The sequence below is a fragment of the Melozone crissalis genome, unplaced genomic scaffold (genome assembly GCF_028551555.1).
Source record: "Melozone crissalis strain CALT ecotype California unplaced genomic scaffold, PUWL_Pcris_2 ptg000198l_1, whole genome shotgun sequence".
NCBI classification, from domain to species: Eukaryota; Metazoa; Chordata; class Aves; order Passeriformes; family Passerellidae; genus Melozone; species Melozone crissalis.
In genome coordinates, this window is record NW_026535962.1 from 1,171,638 (window position 1) to 1,191,354 (window position 19,717).

Genomic DNA, 19,717 nt, shown 5'->3' on the forward strand with positions numbered 1-19,717 from the left:
GTACTGCAGAGGAGGGTAGTAGTCGTGGGGGAGAGATGACAACTTTGCAAAGACTGCTGTTTTCCCGGTTTGGCTGGGCTTTCTATCCCCCCCCGTGTCCCTGGAGGCTGGCATGTCGGCACGGGGCTGGTGCAGGGGTTAACAGGCGCCCTGCGATTCGGAGCTCGGAGGTTTGTCACTGCGTAGTTCGCAAAGTGGCAAACGGTGACGCAGTGATCATTGCAGGGCACGTCGTCCAGTTTTTAAAAGCACTGGGGACAGGTAGACGGGTGCCTTCCAGACGCTTCCACACCAGCTGAAAGGGGTTAAAGATGAGCCGAGCCGGGAAGCCAGCATTTAGGGATTAAATGTCATCATTTTGGCGTTGGAAAGTTGTTTACCTTGCTCTCTCGGTGTCTCCATGCTGGCAGGCGGCCAGCTCACATGTGATAGTCTTCCCTGGACTGCTGCATCATTAACGAGAGCCAGCGCCGGCTCCCATTGGCCGGGGAGGGCGCAGCGCCGGGGCCGCGCCGCCATTGGGCGCGCCGGGGATGGCAGGTGGAGCGCCCGAGCCCATTGGCCGTGCGCGGGTGTCAGCGGAGCGGGCACGGAGCGGGGCCGCCGTGCCCTCTGACACTGCCCGCTGCTGACACTGCCCGCTGCTGACACTGCCCGCTGCCCGCTCCCTGCTTCTGTTCCCTGCTTCTATTCCCTGCCTGCTCCCTATTCCCCGCCCGCGGGTGTCAGCGGAGCAGGCAGCGAGCGGGGCTGCCTCTGCCCTGTGCTCACTGACACTGCTCACTGCCCACCGCCCACTCACTAATCCCTGCCTGCTCACTGCCCTGCTCTCTATTCCCTGCCCGCGGGTGTCAGCAGAGCAGCATTGGAGTGGGGCTGCCTGTGCCCTCTGACACTGCCTGCTGCCCACTGCCTGCTCCCTGCTTCTATTCCTTGCCTGCTCCCTGCCCTGCTCTCTATTCCCTGCCCACTGGTGTTCAGTGGAGCGGCTGTGAAGCAGGGCTACCTGTGCCCTCTGAGGCTGCCCGCTCTCACTGCCCGCTACGCACTGCCCACTCCCTATTCCCTGCCTGCTCCCTATTCCCTGCTCGCTGCTGTCAGCAGAGCGGGCAAGCAAGCGGGGCTGCCTCTGCCCTCTGCCAGCTTCTATTCCCTGCCCGCGGGTGTCAGCAGAGTGGCATGCAACCAGGGCTGTCGTCTGCCCACTGCCCACTCCCGATTCCCTGCCTGCTCACTGCCTGCTCATGTCAGAGGAGCAGCGCTGAGAGCACTGGGCTCCTGCCCTCTGCCCACTGCCTAATGCCCGGCTCCCTATTCCCTGCCTGCTCCCTGCTCCCTGCCCGTGGGCATCAGCAGAGCGGCCATGTCAGCGCTGGGCTGCCTCTGCAACCTGCACACTGATCCCAGCACTCCGAGTACCAGCAGCTGCCCCTGTCCTATTCCCTGCCTGCTCGTGTTGTTCGCTGTCTGTTCCCCCTGCTCCCTGCCCATTCCTTGGCATGCTCCATGGCTGTTCCCTGCCCAATTGCTGCCCATTCCCTGCCTGCTCCCATCTCCCTTCCCACTCCTGCCCCCTGCCCACTCCCTGCCCGCTCTCGCTCCATGCTCACCTCGGGTCCCGGATGCCAGGCGTCCCTCGGGCAGCAGGCAGGACAGGAGCTGGTCACTGCTGGCTGGGCTGGGTGCAGTCCTTCACCCATGGGTGCTCCCAGGAGATCTCGTTTCGCCGTCCAGTCGTGATGATGACGTGTCAGAGCTGCAGCCCACGGTGCAGGGGAAAGTACTGGGGTTCAGGGCTTTTCTCCTTGGTTTCTTCTCCCTTGTGAGGTGCTGGAGTGTTGGCAGCGCTGTGAACTGCTTGGGGCAGGGACTGCACCTGGAAATTATGTCGTGGGAATAGTGAAAAAAATGAAAATTACTCTTACCGAAACTCAGCTTTTGTTTGCACAAGTGTGAGTGTGCCACAGGCTCGGTAACATCACAGAGAGATGGAGACTGCCCTCAGTGATGGGTCTGTAAAGGTTTGCAAAGGAGTAACAGCATTAGAAAGCGAGGACGGAAGGACTGGGAACTGGTTAAGGATGAATGGGAGACTGAAGGCAGAGAGCAGCTCCAGAGAGAGGATAAGGAAGTGAAGGGGAGAACACTTTTCCCTCTTAACCGTTTACTATACTATTTTTTCACCTCTCTTCTTAAAGCGCCCAGCAATGAAGATGGCAGCTCTGCCTGGAAGTGCTGAGGACACAGCCAGCCTTGAGCTTGGTCCTTCTGGCCGAGGAAGTCTCCCGATTATGCAGTGGAGTGGTAACTTCGCTTTCTCATACAACAGGGGCCATTATTCCATAGCCTTTCATCATTCTAGGCTTACCCAAGTTTCAGGATGTGCTAGCAGGAGTGTTTAATCTCTGTTACTCACTGGCTGACATCTCCAGCGCCAGGGTTGGTTGTTTAGCAACAACCGCTGGGCTCAGCACTGCATGGCAGCCGTCCCCATCGCCTGGGCTGCAGCCTGGCCTCTGCAGGGTGCTCTGGGAGACAGGGAGAGAGGGCAGGGCTGGATTTACACCCTGGATGGAATTTTGGAGGTTTGGGCGTGCAGGCCGCAGGCGCTGCGGATTTTTCGCGACGCCGTCCTTTGCGCAGGGCCGCCATTTCCAACGGCAGTGCGGCGCAGGGACGGGGAGGGAAGAACCGACAGACTGTACGTGCCACTCCCCACTTTCTTTCCCTCTTTCCCATCTCCATCTTTCCTCCTTCCCCTCCTTTCCTGCCAGATTCCATAGGGAATTTCAGCCTCTTACTGCAGTCATCACAACCCCTCCTGACTCACTGAGCCTTCGCTGGCTGTAGCTGGCTCCCTCGGAGCATCCTTGCCTCCCGCAGCGCCAGATCTGCAGAGCAGGGGAACAACAGGAACAGCAGCGACAACGGTGGTCCCTGCAGACAGACAGACAGGCAGAAATACACACACACACAGGAGAACAGTCCCGGGCAGCTGCAGAGGTGTTCTGTACAGCCAGGAGCTGGACTAAGGCATGATACTGGGTTGTGTGGATGATAGGTGGGGTTGAGTGTTTTCTCGAGTGTTGGTTGCATGGACAGCTCTTTGTGGTTTTCCCAATCATGGTTTTGGGGTGGAGAAGCCCTGACTTTGTAAAGCTGGTGCTGTTGTTTCATGGCTTTCAAGGAGGTGCCACTGGCTGCTGAGTGTCTTCAGCACAAGGATGTATTTGGTTTAATTCTTTTCGCCATCATGTTTTGGCCACAGCGATGGTTTAACTGTGCCTAAACGCAGGGAGGGTAAAGAGACGGATATAAGAGGAGTTATTTCAATGTTAAACTCCAGCTGTAAATCTCATTACTCAGGAATTGAGGTTACTGTCAGCAGGTAAATCTGTGGGACTGGCAGGAAACAAGGCTAAGAAGGGGACATGGCATATTTCTGTAGGACAGCAGTGATTATGTGCACAGGGGTGGCACTGTCACCGTGAGCTGTACCTGGGTAACCGTTGCGCGATCATTTTCCGCACAGTGCCGCAAAAGGACTGGGGAAAGCTGTGATTTCTCCCTCCCTCTGACACTTGTGTGTGTGACACTGCATGAGCTGATTCATGTTCCTGTATCTGGGCTTCCCTGCTCTGGGGAGTGGGGTTTGCTCTGCCTCGGCCTTGGTGCAGCATCGTGACGCAGCGTTCGGTACCACGCCGACAAAACACACGCAGTTTTCTCGGGCGTTCTGACCGCTCGGGGACCGCGGGATTCGGGGAAGGAAGGGCAGGATTTCACATGCCCATGGTATAAATTTAAAAGCATTACCTCTTCTTGTGTGCTAGTGAAGGAAGGCTCTGTGAGGGACGAGACAGCCATGATCTCCCCTGCTCTTGTTTTGCCGATGGTCATGTTACATCTGTGACGCAGACGAATTTTGCTGTTGGTTCCTGTCGGTGCTTTAGGGAGTGGAGCTGATGGGGGCACAAGCTTGAATATGATTAGAAATATTCATTTCATACTGATGCTAGAGTTGAAACTACACCTGAAGGGTCAGGGGTATCAGGTCCACCTAGTGACCCCCCAAATGGTGAAGGAATTCAGATGAGCCCCAGCACCCTGGCCATTTTGCTGCTTGCAGAGCAGGCTCGGAGCCTGCAGCTCTGCTGCTGCTGCTGTTCATTTCCATGTTATACAAATACAGCACTGGGCTCTGTGTCAGGAGCTTTCTGATGCTGTGAGAAGCTTAGAGTCTACAAGCAAATGTTTTTCTTTTCTTATTTGGGAACAGTCATTAAAACGTCTAAATGCCAAGTGTTCTACCCTCTCTCCTCTGACAAATCTCTCCCAGACCTATCCAGAAAATTCAGTGCTGCTGCGTAGGATTTTTTAAACTTTGTCATGGTGTTTTCTTACAGTTTAATATGGGTATGGCTGTGGGGGGAGAGTAAGATTTAATTTGGTTAAATATCTGTAATGCTGATGTTAATGGACAAGGATGTAGGCAGGAGATAAGAGTTGTCCATATCCCCTTTATCTCTGTATTTAGACAGTCCCAAGCCCAGGCTGTGAGGAAAAAAGGGAATACTCTATCCCATTCCCACCCACCCAAACAATTTCGGTGCAAAGGCAGCAGGAGACAAGGCCAAGCTGGAATGTCACAAAATGGTTCCACCAGCACTCAGAGATGCCAGTGCCGTTTATCCTGGCACGGCTCCGAGAGCGGCACCGTGAGCTGCCTGCTGCAAGGTCATTCCCCTGACTCATGGTCAGCAACCAGTTGGTTCAGGAACTCCCAATCTACTTCTCTTGCAACTGTGCCCATGCCTGAACCCGGAGGGGAGGCTTGAGAATTAACATTACTGCAGCAGTGGGGGCACTGAGCCCAAAACTGTAGCTCCCAAAAAAAGCCCGTGTCTCTGAAAGATTTTAAAATCCATATCTTTGTTTGTTTGCTAGCTCCAAAAACTTTCCCCTAGTTCCCTCATCCCCTTTTCCCCCAAGACTTCCTCTGGACTGCTGGGAACCAGGAGTGACATGTATTTAAGGGCTGACACTCTGCTCTAGGAAGAAAAACTCTGTGTGCATTTGCATTTCTGTGGCAATCAGGTGGGCTCTGCAGGGCACTGAAACCCTCAGGTGCTTTCAGTTTCAAGTACCTAGCTCAGGAGCTGTCTTGTCCCCTCCCAGGTTTCCCCATTTTTCCCTGGTGTTTCTATTTGCTCATCTCACTCCTATTTTCAGCTGTCTCAGGACAACACCAACCATGGATATGCTCAGGGCTGTCTCAGCCTCCCAGCAGCAGAGCAGTGGTTAATGCCTGTGAGCAAAAGAACTTATTTAGTGCCCAAAGTTCAACCTGGGGACACATTCTGTGCACAGAGAGGGACAGGGGAGCAGAACTCTCCTGCTCCCAGAGCTGCCAGCCCACCTCCTGACCCTGCCCACGATGAGCCTTCGCCTTCCTCATCATCACTGCCTGGTTTCCAAAGGGACAGAACCTGGCTGCCAATCCCGCTGCCAGTGACGGCTCCTCGCCTACAGGGAGGCAGATGTGATGGCTCGTCTGCTAAAAACTGAGCCAACACACTGTGATTCAGCCCTCCAGCTTTCCAAGGAAGAGCTATTTCTGAGTGAGCCTCATCTCTGCAGCTCCCCCCACAAACACTCACGGCGCTCAGGAGCCCAACAGCAGCCACTGGCTTTGCACTTGGATCTCCAGCCCAAATGCTTCTTAAGCACTGACAGTGGCTCCTGGACACACAGAGACATTTCAGGGATGGAATGATGGAAACCCTGATAACAGGATTCTCATGTGCCTGGGGGAGTCAGCCAGGAGTGTTTGGTCAGTGCTTCTCTCCAGCTGTTTTGCCAGGTCCTTGTACTGCAGGCAGTGTTAAACTAAAGGCTTGTTTTCAGCTCTCTGGGTTAAAGGCAGGTTATACTTCAGTGAACAGCTGGCTGGGCTTGTTTCCTTATGCTCCTCCCTGGCACAGGACATTCTTTTGTCTCTAGAATGACACAAAAGAAAAATATGGCTTCTCTTGCCATTACCTGGAGGAGCTGGAGCGGTGGTGTTGGGGGAACACCGTGTTCCTGAACTGACTGTACAAATCACAACAATCATCTCCCTGTGAGAGCTTTCAAGCCCTGCAATCAGTACTTTACATTCCAAACTGATGCTTAGGTACAGGAGTTAGGAATAGAAAATGGCCTTTCTGGTTGCAGCTGCTTAGGTGGATCATTTGTTTGAGTGGAGCCAGTTTTGCAATGTGCCGCTCACTCAGGCTGTGTAGGGCTAAATTTGGTGAGTTTTCTTTCCTACTGCCCTTCCCTGACCTCAGCCATGCAAGTGCAGTGCTCTCCTCGAGTTTGCCCAGTTTCACCTCACTGTTCCCTGTGAATTCTGGAATTCTCCACAGGATCCAGGGGTTCAGCAGTTCCTGTGCCCTCCCAACAGGCTCAGGATTTGCCCAGGAACTCTCCTGAGAGCAAAGCTGGAGGAGAACTGGATGACTCCAGGCAAGTCAAAGCAATTTCAGATGAGCAGGGGGATCACCAGATGGGGAGCTACAGCACTAATATCTAAGCACACCTCTAATGGTCACCATGCTAAAACAGACACTGCAGAGTGCTCTGACAGATTCCCCTTAGCAGGAATTGAAATCAGTGACTCAAACCAAGCAGGCCTGACTGTCCCACTGCTCGGTTAAAAGGGACACAAAGCTGCACAGGCTTTTACCCCCATCCTGTCCCAGGGTTCAGCCTGCCTTGGGGTTTTGGGGGGTTTCAGACACAGAGTATCTGGCTTTTAACTCCATTTGTAAGGCTGCAAGAGTAGGACTGAAGGAATAGGCTACCTTCAATTCAGGATTGTAATGTGGAGCTTTTATTGTGGTCTAATAAAGGAAAGAAATATCTCCCTTATGCTTTAAACTCGTGAAGGAAGTACCTGTTCTTGCTGCCCATACCAGCAGTGGCCTCTCCAGAGCCATCTCCTGGGCACAAATATCACTTTTCCTGAGCAGGGCAGCTCCTGATCTGCCTGCACTCAACCCAGGCCGTGCTCTGCCACACCAAGTGCTCCACACCGAGGACTGGCTCCCAGTGCGAGTCAGAGCACATTTGTCCGCAGCTGACCCACGCAGCACCAGACCTGCACAACAAAGAGATGCAGTTACAGGCTCCCCACGCTGAGGAGGCTTTTTTTGAAACCTTAGAAGTTCACTCATTTCCATTCCCCTTACAGGTCAGCACTCGTCCTGTCACACCCCTTGTCCTGCACCTGGCCCTGGGCTGATTCATTCCTTCACTGGCAGCATGATGCATCAAGCTCAGATTCTCAGCATGTAAAACAGGGATTATTTTCTCCAGGGGAGACCAGAGCCTGATGAGCCACGAGTTTCACCCCATTATGTGAAAATGGAGGAGAAAACGTATGATGCACACTGAGATCTGTTTTGCTTTCTGTAAAAACCCCAGAACTGCCTTTCTATAGAAGGTGCAAGTTGTGAAAAATCAGGTCTGTGACATCCAGGCTTGCCTTGTTCCTGCAGACTGAAGGTCTCAGGATAGAGAGGAAGTTCCCTTTCACAGGGAAGGCAGGGATTCCCTTTTTGTCTTTGTTTCCTATGGAATGTACAAAGCAGTGTGAAGTCCATGAAAGGCTTTGAGTTGTTCCTCTGAAAGAAGCTACAGCACTGCCACTAAAACACCTGAAAAGGAGGGAAACCACAGAATGATATTGTACTTTCCCTGCTATTATTTACTGCAAAGTCCAATCCTATGACAAAGCCAAGCACAGGTGACAGTATTTGCTGCTCTCCACACAGCAGATGTCTGAGACCAGCACTGCTTCATTTCCTTCCCTGTGAGGGCAGGAAGGGCTGGGATGGAATTGCCAGAGAATCTGAGCCTGCCCCACCTCTGGGAGTGTCCAAGGCCAGGCTGGAGCAGCCTGGGACAGTGGGAGGTGTCCCTGCCTGGGCAGGTGAGCTTTAAGGTCCCTTCCAACCAAACCATGCTGTGCTGCTGTTCTCCTGCCCATGTGCACATTGCCAGCAGAGAGCTGTGGATCACAGCATCCTGAACTGCTCCTTTCTCCTGCCCAGACACACTGGGAGCCTTGGAAAGGAGAGCACAGACAGATCCCTTCCCAAATGTGCACCTGCACCTTGCCAAGAAGGGCTGACACCTTCTGGGGAGCTTGTGAAGGCAACAGGACAAACTTCAGGTAGCCTGGAGGAGAGGCAGCAGCATCTTAATTATGCTGAAGTGAAACCTGGTTTTATCAAAACTATAAATAATAAATGAGCCATTGGTCTGCATCTGCTGCATGATATTTCTGGAAAGGCTGGTCTCCTTTGGAGAGGGGAAGATGTGCAGAGGTGTTCAGTCCTTCTAAGTCTCATACTTTGACACAAGTTCCCACTTTCAGCAGCACAAAATTAAGTGACATTTCCTCCAAGTATTTTTCAAAACCCTAATGAAGATTTCCTTGTAATGCTTACTACCGAGGCAAGGAAAAACCAAAGCAAACCTCACTGTGAGCCTGTTTCTCAGAGATGCTGCTGCGATTCTGTGACTCTGCACTCCTGGTGCAGCTTTTCAGGAGTAAATCTCACCTGATAATAGAGGGTGCCTCCTAAATAACTGTGCCACACGGCAGGCACTGGGGAGGGAACCTGCTTTCCACTCGTCTTTCACCCTGTTGCCCCAGATAATGGATTTAGAAACGACAGCAAATACCCAGACAAGGAATCTAGTCCAGTCATTTCCCCTTCCTCCACCCCTCTTTCTTGGAAGGACAAGCTCCTTTCTCTGAGCTTCCCCTCTGCTGCCTGGGAGTGTGCATTAGGATGGAGGCACCAGAGCAGATTTTTGGATGTGGTTACAACAGGAATACACAGAGCTGCCAAAAGCCCAGGGCATCAATAAGTGAAACTGCTGCCTCCAGTTGTGCTTTGTTCCATTTCACATTGGCCTCTACTCCAGCACAGGTCAGACACTTATCCCAGGGTTGATAGCTCCTGAATTATGCATGTGTGGAGCAGTTCAGAGGCTTCTCAACACCCCCTCTATTCCCTCTGCTCTGAGCTGTGGACACTGCAGGTTAAGTGCTCAGTTCCAGGAACCATCAGCCACTCATTTTCACACTCTCCTTCCTCGACAACTTCCACTGAACCATTTACAGTTCAATTTGTGAACGCTCCCTTTTTGCTCTGACCCGCACTCAAAGTACTTTCAATCCAATTTATTTTCATCCTGCCTGCAGAATTTAAAAGTTGTCTCACCAAAATCTGCAAGTCCTGGCTTACTTAAAGCACAGGGACTGCTGATAGAGGAATTTCCATCAGGACACTCACATTTCCTTTCCCTGTCACAAAAAGCACCCGATCTGTCCTGTACTCTCTGATCAGTGAGTGACACAAAGGCAGAACACTCTCTGTCTTGGACAGAATGAGGTTTACAGCCTGGTTTCATCTGCAGTGAAACGGAAAAAGTGTTCCTGAACCACACAAACTTCCCACACTCACCCCATCAGCATCGTGCTCTGCACTAGCAAGAAATAAAACCTTGATCATCACTTGCTGGGAAGAACTTGAGTGCATTCCACCTGGCTAGGGCAGGAAACAGCACTCACTGCCAGGCTGGGGGTTTTCCTCACCACATATTTCATTTCTCCTACACCAGCCTCAACCATCCACAAGATGCCACAAAAAAGTGTATCCATAAAGTAGCTAAGCCCAAGGTAACTGTCTTGCTGTCTAATAAAATTAAATAAATGAATTTTTCTCTAGGTACGGTGGAGATGAAGGATTTTCTCCCTCAGCCTGCAGCCAAGATGTGTCTTCCTCTGGAAGCTGGTTTCACATGGTGGCTTAGATTTTCCCACTTTGTATCTAGCACCATTTGAAATCAGTGTTCTAGGAGCAAGAATTACAGCGTGGGAGGAGACCAAGCACCTGCTCACTTCAGCAACATCCTCTGCTCCTCAAATCAGCCCCTTTTCCAAAGGTGATTTTTTTGCCAGCCGTCCACTTTGTAACATCATCTGATTTCTAGACACTTCTCCAACCACTGTATGCACCCTCCCAAGCCAGGGCCACACCAGCACAGCCTCCTGCTCCTGTACTTCTGCTCAATAAACAATGCATATGAGTTCAAGGTGTCCAGAGTAAAGTGATCCACAAGTTGCATGAAAACCAATGTGCTAGCTCTTGTACTTGACAGGCAGAGTACGTTTGATACCCAAAACTAGGATCAACCTTGAATTTACTGCCTCAGAGCAAAAGGATTTCCACCCTCTGCCTGGGGGCTCCATCACCACAGGATTCTCATTTCATAGCTCTGCAAACACAGAAATTCCCCCCAACTATTTGACCTCAGCAGTCAGACACAGAAGTGCCTTCAGCAATCCCAGACTGGCTTGGGTTGGAAGGCACCTTAAAAATCATCCTGTTCCAACCTCCTGCCATGGGCATCATGAAGATGCCCCACAGCACACACAGAACCCACTCCTTTTTCCAGAATCACTTTTCACACACACAGAACTCACTCCTTTTTCCAGAATCACTTTTCACACACACAGAACCAACTCCTTTTTCCAGAATCACTTCTCAGCACACAGAACCCACTCCTTTTTCCAGAATCATTTTCCAGCACACACAGAACCCACTCCTTTTTCCAGAATCATTTCCTAGTTTGCTGCTGGTCCCTCCCAGCAATATTTCACTTCTCCAGCCCTGCATCCCAACCCAGAATGAAGCTGAACTCTTTGTTTTGCCCTCCCTGCTGCCCAGCGTGTTCCCAGACATGGAAAAGCTGATCCCTGTGTGGATGAAGGTTTGATCAGAGCACTGAGTAGTCATCTCTAAAGAATGCATAGCTGTCATCTCCAAGAGGATCCTTCTCTGAGCCAGGAAAACGTCTCTTACACAGGCTGACCGATTTCTCTTGGTGTTCAGAGTCTCAGTTTTTGTCTAGCACCATTTGAAATCGGTTATGATGTAGGGGGAAAAGCAACAGTAATGGGAAAGTTCCTTCCCTCACCCCCCAGTCACAAACAAACACCATCCAGAGCACCACCTGGCCTCCCCAACACCACTGGCCTGCTGTTCTCTGACCTGGAGTTCCCCCACAGGCTGAACATCCTGCAGGATGAGGACAGTCAGCATCCCCTCAAGTGAGGATGGGATGCTTCCAGACACAGAGAAGCATCTCTTCAAACTTAACTCAGCTTCTTCAACTCAAGCAAGCCAGGGCCTGGGTGTGACAACACAGCCACCCAACCTTCTGCCCACTTGTACTCCATGTGCTGTTTGTTTGCCTTAACCTGTTCTTTACACAGATTTATTTTTTTCCTTCTGAATAAAATTGTGTGCTCTATGCTCCTGGGCTCTGTCTCAGGTAGAGAGATCACCTGGTTCCCTGCTGGACAACACCTAAGTGCTGCAAGTCTCTTCATTTCAGCCCCAGCTCCATTTTCAGCACCCTCAGAAGTATTTGGACTCAGAGAATCAGAATGGTTTGGTTTGGAAGGGACCTTAAAATCATCCAGCTCCAACCCCGCTATGGGCAGGGCTTAATTTATACTGATTTTAATTGTGACACTGAAAACCCACCAACCACAGTCGCTCCACATTATTTAACCCTAAACCACACAACTCTGGACCTGTTTTGTTACTCCCAATGCCCTGTCACCAGTAGATGGCAACAACTCATTTTTATTCCATGCAGCTTTCCCTTAGCAGAGTTCACCTCCCTTTAATTATCAGTTCCAGACTCCAAAGGAAATAATTCATGCAGCACTGAGTTTTAGAAAAACAGCACAGGACTCATGACAATTAGACCCAATTAATTTGTAGTGTTTAAGTCAGATTCACAGAAGCACAGAGCAGAATCCCAGAACAGTTTGGGTTGGAAGGGAGATTAAAGAATATCCCATTCCCAGAACTTTGCTTATCCCCTCAATGCTCACTGCAATCCCAAACTCCACAGTGTGAAGTTGTGCAGCCTGGCATCATTTCCACACAACTCACTCTGAGTATCTCAACCACAAACTGCAATGAAATCCAGCATATGAAGTTATTTTTTCTATTCCACCCTCTGAAAGGCTTCACTCTATCAGCAGCTGACTCCACAGCAGTTCAGTACATTTCAAGTGTGAACCTCACACAATTCCTAAATCCACTCTCCTTCACAGGTCACCTAAACCCACCAGAGCTCTATTCTCTAAGGATTGCATTTGTCACACTCTGGACAAAAGGGCCAGAACACCCTCTGGGCTCTGCCTCAAGTGTTCCACCAGAACAGCCCCAATTTCCTCTTCTCCATCAACTTCTCACCAATTTTTTCAGGAGTCAACACTGTAAAATTCTGGAGGTTCTGGGAAATTCTCTGCAATTCTAAAAGGAAACCCCAAAAGGTGCTCAGCAAATCAAACCCCATCCCCTACACTACCACTGAGTAATTCTGTGTACAAACTGCAAACTTCAATCTCAGCAGTTTCCACCTGATATTTGGGACATGAAAAATCATCTGGATAACAATGGGAGAAGAGCTGCTCAGCACAATGATGAATGAAAGACAAACACTTACTGCTAAATAATTTAACATTTTTATTTGGAATATTACAAATCATGGCCAATCTTTACATCCAGAAAGAAGAGCAAAAACACAGCCACTTTTTACAGTGATTTCACTTCCCAATTAACAACATTCCAGTGTATTTCAGCACATTGCAGATGCCACACAAAGCAAGCTGAGCTCCTGACCAGCACCACACTCAGCCCCAGTCACACATCCCAGTGTTTACAAACAACTCTCAAGCTGAGCTATCAGCCAGGCCACCAACAGCAAATCCTTCTGCAGAGCCAAAGCCCCTTTCTAACAGCCACAGCCTATTATGAGCTCCGACAATGCAACTGCTGGGATTGTCCCAAAAAGCCCTATCAAGCCCCAAACAGTTCTGTGCCACTCCAACAATCTGTTGATGACAGGGAGAGCAGTGCCAAGCAGCCACAGACAAGCCAGAGCACTCCCAATGCTGCCTCAGGCATCTGAAGTGAGGCTATTTGGGTTTTCTGTGAAAATCAGAAGCTGCCTGGATGCTGATAGTGAGATTCATGGAGCTGAAACCTGTTCTAGTTAAGATATGGGGTTTGCTGAGGAATTAGAAGTAGCAGTGACTCTAAACTAATGGCAAACACAGTGGTGGGGGCTCCTGGAGTGAGAATCTGGACTAAAGCATTTGCTGAACAAGCACCAAGCAGCAAACAAGAGACCACCACATCTACCAGCACTCACACAACTGAACTGGCCTGGTTTTCCTTTAACATGAAAAGCGAGTGACAGGGAAAAGCTTCTGCTTCTAAACAGGAATCTGATGCTAAATCCAGCTTTTCAGAGCTTGATTTAACATCCCAGTCTGCAGCCAGAGGTTAGAAATGTGAAATATGTGACTTCAAGTAAAAAAGCAAGGAAGGTGGATCACACAGCACCTGTTCCTACCCCTGAAAGCAACAGAAGATCTCCAGACCTGACATCAAGGCTCACTAAAATTGAGCACCCTAAGGAACTTCCACTGTGCTCATGACAGGACACAGCCACCACTGAGCTCTCAGCAGTTCCTTTGATTAGGGATCTCCTGTCAACAGGCAGGGGATGCCTTTGCTACAGAATCCTTCCGTTTTCAGGCCCAACAAATCCACTGCAGTCTTTGGGAGATTAAAGCAAAGAATCAGAAATATATATATATTTAGCTTTTTTCCTTCTCAAAAGCAAAGGAAAAGCTATAAAACTCTGATTTCAAGGCACATTCAATTCATTATATATACAGCAACCAACTTTGGCAGACAAAGAGGTAGAGTATATAAGATCTTAATTGTGATAGTTTCCAAAAGACATTGCCTTCAATGGCACCAGACTCTCCAGGGAATGAGCAACAAAGGAAACACCAGAACCATTGACACCACCTCTGCTGCAAAGAGGGATGAGAAGGACAGCCAGGTTTGAGTGAGCAGAGCTCTACAGGACACAGGAGAATATTGGACATCTTCTGCAAGCCAAGAGGTGGCACTGAAGGCAGCAGGCAGCAGCAGCTGGCACTGGGACAGGGACATTGCAGCACTCCCACAGACCCTGGCATGCTACAGGTACTGCCTTTCCCCAGCTGACGGGCACAGAAGGACAGGGAGGGCAAAGCAGGATCTGTGCTAGCTAGATGCACACACACTCCTTATCCTATCAAGCATCTCCTCCTGCAGTTCAGCAGCACAAGGGACTCATGGGCAGCCCCTCAGTGCAAGGGAATCAATCCTTGCCCAGCTCTGCCAGGGACATCCCCTGCCCGCTCCCTCCCACCCCAGCAAGGGCAGTCATGCTTTACACATCTTATATTCGGCAGAACTGGGGGTGCTGTCCCGTTTCCTACAAACAAAAAAACAAGGCAGATCAGAGGTTTTTACATTGCAAGAGGTTTCACATTTACACTGAAAGCACATCCTTAGTTTTGGCATTAAAGCTGCAGGTGAAGTCACAAACTGGGTCAGTCTTTAGCCTCTCTTTACCAACTGCTGGACCGAGGAGATTTTAGCTTCATTCAGCTCCTGAACTGTCAGCAGTGACCCAGGGAGCAGCAGAGCCTTTGATCCAAAGGGATCATTCCCAGTGATGACTGATATTACCAAAAACTAACACCAGAACAGTTACAGGAGTCCCATAACTCCACCAGGTGCACCCTGGAGTTCATTTTAATTACAGTGTGTTGTTTAGTGTGTATTTTCTAACCAAAAATGAAATATTAGTTAGTGTGGATTTTGATACTGCAGTCCACTAACAGCAACTTTACAATACTTAAATACACAAGAATTAAAATTCACAATGATATTCTTATATATGTCCCAAGTTCTTGAACAACTCCTGTTTTGCCAAACCTCAGTGCTATTGCTCCAAGGCTCTAAGGAGTTCCTTATTCCATAAGAAAACCTCCAGAATTCCCAGTGTTTTGACACACCAGACCAGTAATTTCTCTTATCATGTGTAAAGGTAAGATTGGAATGAAGAATTCTATTCTATCTCCTGATTCATTTTTTCTCTCCAAAAATCAACCCAGAAAACAGATCCTATCTTAATTAGAAACATCTTTCTTCAGAGTGAAGATGATATTCCTTAATCTATACATTATTTTGGAATAAACTTCAAGCTTTATGTTCATATAAAAACTCACCAAAAGTACTGAAAATTCACCTGTCCTTTACAAGTCAATAAAATCAAGACTATGCACATGAAAAGACTTTTGCATTAAGCTGGAATAAGAGAACCCATCACCTCCTCAGAATCTGTGCAAAGGAGAAAAGCAACAGAAAAAGAAGATGCTGATTTAAAAAAAATATTTGTAGTTCCAGCTCTGTTGAGATAGGAATGCCAAAATACTGGCAAGGAAAAGTCAAACTGAGCTGTCCTGTCTGCAAAGTGCTCAGTTCAAACAAGGCAGGAAGAGCCAGATTTTGGAAGAGCCCATTTGACCCTACACAAGTGCAGGAGGAACCCCAACATTCATCACATGCATCTCACTGGAGTGAGGTTAAAATACAGGAGAGGACATCAGCTTCAAAGCAACTGCATTTTGATTCTTTTCAGAGCTACAGAACTCTGGATTCAAAAAAGAAATCACCTTTTCATAGGAAGGTTTCAAAAGTTCCTTGTTAGACCCTTCATTAATCCTCTTCTAGAAAGCAAAAATGCAGATGAATCAGTAATTGTGAGATGTGATCTGGTTTTCTGTGAAGGGATGCACAACTACCTTTAGAGTTTCAGTGCCCACAGGTGGTTCCAGCTTCTAATTACAGGGAATTAAACTATTAGCTAAGAAAAGTAACTCACCACTGGGATGGGTGCAGACATTCTTCTGAGTATTGTAGGCAATATGCTACTCATTCTTCAAACACAACACCAAGAAATGTGATTTAAATCATTGGAAGCTTTTAGTGACACTGCTAAATGATAATTCTCTCTATATGATATCCTGTTCTCCCAAAATAAATGAAAAGTTAAGAGATTCTTTCCTACAGGAAGCCAAGGTTCCCAGCTAGATGGATTCCATACTCCTGAAATTCCAAGCAAACCACAATAAAAAAAGACACTTAAGCTGCATTGCAAAAAGTCCAAATGAAGTGGAAAGGTATACCTTTTCATTAATTCATTTGTGCAGTTTCTTCCATCTCAGCTGGGACATTAGTTTTTAAAATACAAATTTCCTTGCAACTCTCATCAACTGTGTACGAGCTGAACAGCAGAAAGGGAGAAAGGTCTAACTGAATGTCCCATCCAAGGGCATTTCACACACAAAGAAACAGAGGCCAAGGAAAGATCTGCTGCCATTTGGAGGCTACAAACTGCAAGGATCAGGGCTGCAAGCACGACAACAAAGGCTCAGCTGCATCAGGAACTCAGAACACTAAACAGGGAGATGGAGGCTTTCATACAAGGAGATCAGATCAGGGTTTTCAGACAAGAAAGAGCTTTAGCAGTCAGATGTTCAGAGAGGAAGATGAAGGGAAGCATTAGGCACAATAAGGCTTTTCATGCTGTCAGATACTCAGCAATGTCACAGAGTTTAATTTTTGATGATGCTGCTTTAGATCCCTCCTGCTTTCTATGCCCTGAGAAGTCTCTCCATGGGTGAAGGCAGCAAGTGCTGCCCTGAACTGCCAGAGCTCTCCTCTGGCCCATCCAGGCTGCAGAATATCCAAGTACTGAATAAAAGCAGTGGCTCAAAAGCACCAAATTGCTCAGAGCACACTCTGGCCCTTGGATTGATACTCCACTGCTCATTTTAAGGCTAAAACCTCACTGGATATAAACCACCTCCAGGGCTCTCCAAGTCCTCTGTGTGGACTCCATTACAAATATGAACCACAGGAATATTCCCTCTGGCTTGCTTCATTTAAAGCATCCCTTCCTTTGTGTCATGTACTCCAGATAAATCCCAACAGATTCTGGAAAAAGACAACACTGATGAGATGCTCATCCTGACATTCCATGTGTCCCACCTAATCCACCTAACCTGCTCTGGACTGTCAGTGTTTTGCATTTTACAAAATATTTTCCTGACAAAAAGTTTTTTTCCAGAAGATAAAATCAGACATCACAGCGAAAAGCAATGCACAAAGAGGAATTTAAATCTCCTGCCTCTCCATCAAAAACCACACATAAACCCCAGTTGTTTTGAAGATAAACTTTAAAACACCCTACAGGTCTCATCAAAAACAGAACACTGATTGCTTGTGCACACATCTAGCATTTTACACTTGATTTTGCAAGTCTTTAACATAGGGACACCAACATTGAGGCTAAGGAGAATAAAAACCTGAAAACCTTCTGGCAGCACAAGCCCATAGAAGCAAGACTCCCCCTGGCTTTAGGAGATAAACTGATATGTTTGAAGCAGATGGACAAAATACTTTCCTTGGCAAGTGGACACTGCCAAACACAGGCTTGAGAACAGGGCTTTTCCTTCCTTGAAATTAGTGCAAGTGTTAATTAGCATCTTAGCTGAACAGCAGATCCAAAACCAAAGACAAATTCATGGTTAGGCTTTAGCTCCCATCAGCTGCTGGGAGGAGCTCACACAAAAATCAGACATTTGAAAAAGAAAGGGCACACAAAGCTCAAGAAACTTAAACATCAGCATAGCTTTGGCTCAGTCATTTGGAAACTTGCAGGATTAATAAAAAGGAAGCTTACTCACCCATTCTGTGAGAAGAATTTCTTGTAGATCCAGAAGGCTGCCAGGAGCACCACAACTACCACAATCACTTTAGGAAGAAGTGAAAAAAAAAAAGCACCTTAGAGTGATAAAGATCACGTCCAGCTCACAAAAAAGCAACAAAATTTTTGCAGAAATAGCCTTGTTTTCATCTACAGGTCTATCCCACCTCTACCCCCCTAAAAAAACCCCACAACCCAACTGATTTATGGAATGAGCCATGTTAATTAAATATTTGATTCTTCAAGATAGTTCAGCTCAGAACCAGTGACCACCAAGATGGCAAAACCCCACCAGCTCAGAAACTAAAACAGGAATGACAAGGCCCCAACATTTTTTACAAGTTTATACAAATCTGGGTAACAAAGGCAAGGACAGAGGATGGACTGAACACTTCCATTCACTGGCAGAGTTATTTACTCACACCTCCAGTAAACCCAAGCTCTGAAATTTGTCCAAGTGGCCACGTTGTTGCAAGCTGCCTTTGAAATGTGACCTCACCACACGACAAAATACACATTTCACACTAAATTAAACTGTAAGAGCTAAGCCATCTTTCTTTGAATCATGCAGCTTTAACCAGAACTCTAAAATCACCCTATTGTAGTCCCAGGTGACTGGAATCAAAAATGGACTTTCACATAAAAAATAGAATTTGTATTGTATTTTTTAAGGTTTTAGAAAATACTTACCACAGATGATGGCTATAATATATCCACCTAAAAACAGAAGGAATCAGTATCACAAGAGGAACACAGATGCTTCTTGCTCAAATATTATTATAAAAATATTCACAGAGCTATTTCAAGTCAAGTACTTCTATCAACACAATCTTTGAGGCAGACTAATTTAAATAATAATATTTAACTTAGAACATGAGTATTTTAATTAATTTTAACAAACCCGATTTTTCCCATTAAAATAAAGCAGGAAGCTGCATTAAATCATTTCTCCTGAATACAAAAGGACTGTTTTCTGAGCTGCGTTTTCATCCTAGTGGAGATTTTGCAGCCCATACTTACTGAGCTGGCAGGTTGGCACAGCTGGCACCCACTGGTTGTTCCCAATGTACTGAATCCGAGCCTCCCCATTCAAGGTGTACCCCGGGTAACATTCAAAGGTAATGAAATCCCCCACAGAGTAGGAAGGTTTTTCTCCATCTATCACCCTCCCATAACTTATGACTGGTGTGGAACCAGAACCTTCAGACTCACCTGGAAAGAAAAGGGGGGAAAAAATAGTAATAAATGTATTTCTACATCAGAGATAAAAATCTTGTCAGTCTGCTCCCGATTTTAGCAATTTTACTCGCAGGCACAGTGCTCCTTTTGCACAGGCAGGTTTGTCTGGGATCAGGACCCCCATACTTACTGAGCTGGCAGGTTGGCACAGCTGGCACCCACTGGTTGTTCCCAATGTACTGAATCCGAGCCTCCCCATGCAAGGTGTACCCCGGGTAACATTCAATGGTGATGAAATCCCCCACAGAGTAGGAAGGTTTTTGTCCTTCTATCACTCTCCCATGACTTATGACTGGTGTGGAACCAGAGCCTTCAGACTCACCTGGAAAGAAAAGGGGAGGAAAAAAAAAAAGTATTACTGGATCAGATATTTAAAACCTGTCACTCTGCTCCTGATTTTAGCAATTTTACTCACAGGAACAGTGCTGTAAAGCACCCCAGGAACTCTGTTCTTGACAGGTCACTGTCACCTCTGCAGAGCCATCAGGGAAGGAGCAGCCAGCATTGCACCTGATCTGCACAGCCTCTCCTTTTGCATAGGCACCTTTGGCTGGAACCAGGGCCCCATTGGGGATCTTCGGGGCAAGACACATCTCTGGAGTAACTAATACAGGAATTTAAAACAAGTTCAGTGAGAATAAAGTTTATTTCACAACTCAGTAACTCATTCCACAAACACAAGTTGCCTTCATGTAAGAAAAACAGCTCAGCACATGTC

At 47.8% G+C, this 19,717-nt stretch overlaps 1 protein-coding gene and 1 long non-coding RNA gene across 2 annotated transcripts in view; both read right to left on the reverse strand.

The window, feature by feature from the left end:
* Nucleotides 1–214: 214 nt before the first annotated feature.
* LOC128949178 (uncharacterized) lies at nucleotides 215–4,882 on the reverse strand. Its single transcript, XR_008484185.1, has 3 exons — nucleotides 2,831–4,882; nucleotides 1,611–1,876; nucleotides 215–295 (listed from the first exon to the last, which is right to left on the reverse strand). It is a non-coding gene; the product is annotated as an uncharacterized LOC128949178 (long non-coding RNA).
* Nucleotides 4,883–5,137: 255 nt separating this feature from the next.
* The window catches only part of LOC128949112 (complement receptor type 1-like), a 38,449-nt gene continuing 23,869 nt past the window's right edge, over nucleotides 5,138–19,717 (reverse strand). Inside the window, exons 38-43 of the mRNA XM_054293918.1 lie at nucleotides 19,415–19,603; nucleotides 19,130–19,321; nucleotides 18,781–18,972; nucleotides 18,451–18,477; nucleotides 17,741–17,807; nucleotides 5,138–7,144 (exon numbers count right to left, since the gene is read on the reverse strand). Coding sequence (XP_054149893.1) covers nucleotides 7,000–7,144; nucleotides 17,741–17,807; nucleotides 18,451–18,477; nucleotides 18,781–18,972; nucleotides 19,130–19,321; nucleotides 19,415–19,603 — 812 coding nt within the window. The 3' untranslated portion in view covers nucleotides 5,138–6,999. The remainder of the gene's footprint in view (nucleotides 7,145–17,740; nucleotides 17,808–18,450; nucleotides 18,478–18,780; nucleotides 18,973–19,129; nucleotides 19,322–19,414; nucleotides 19,604–19,717) is intronic.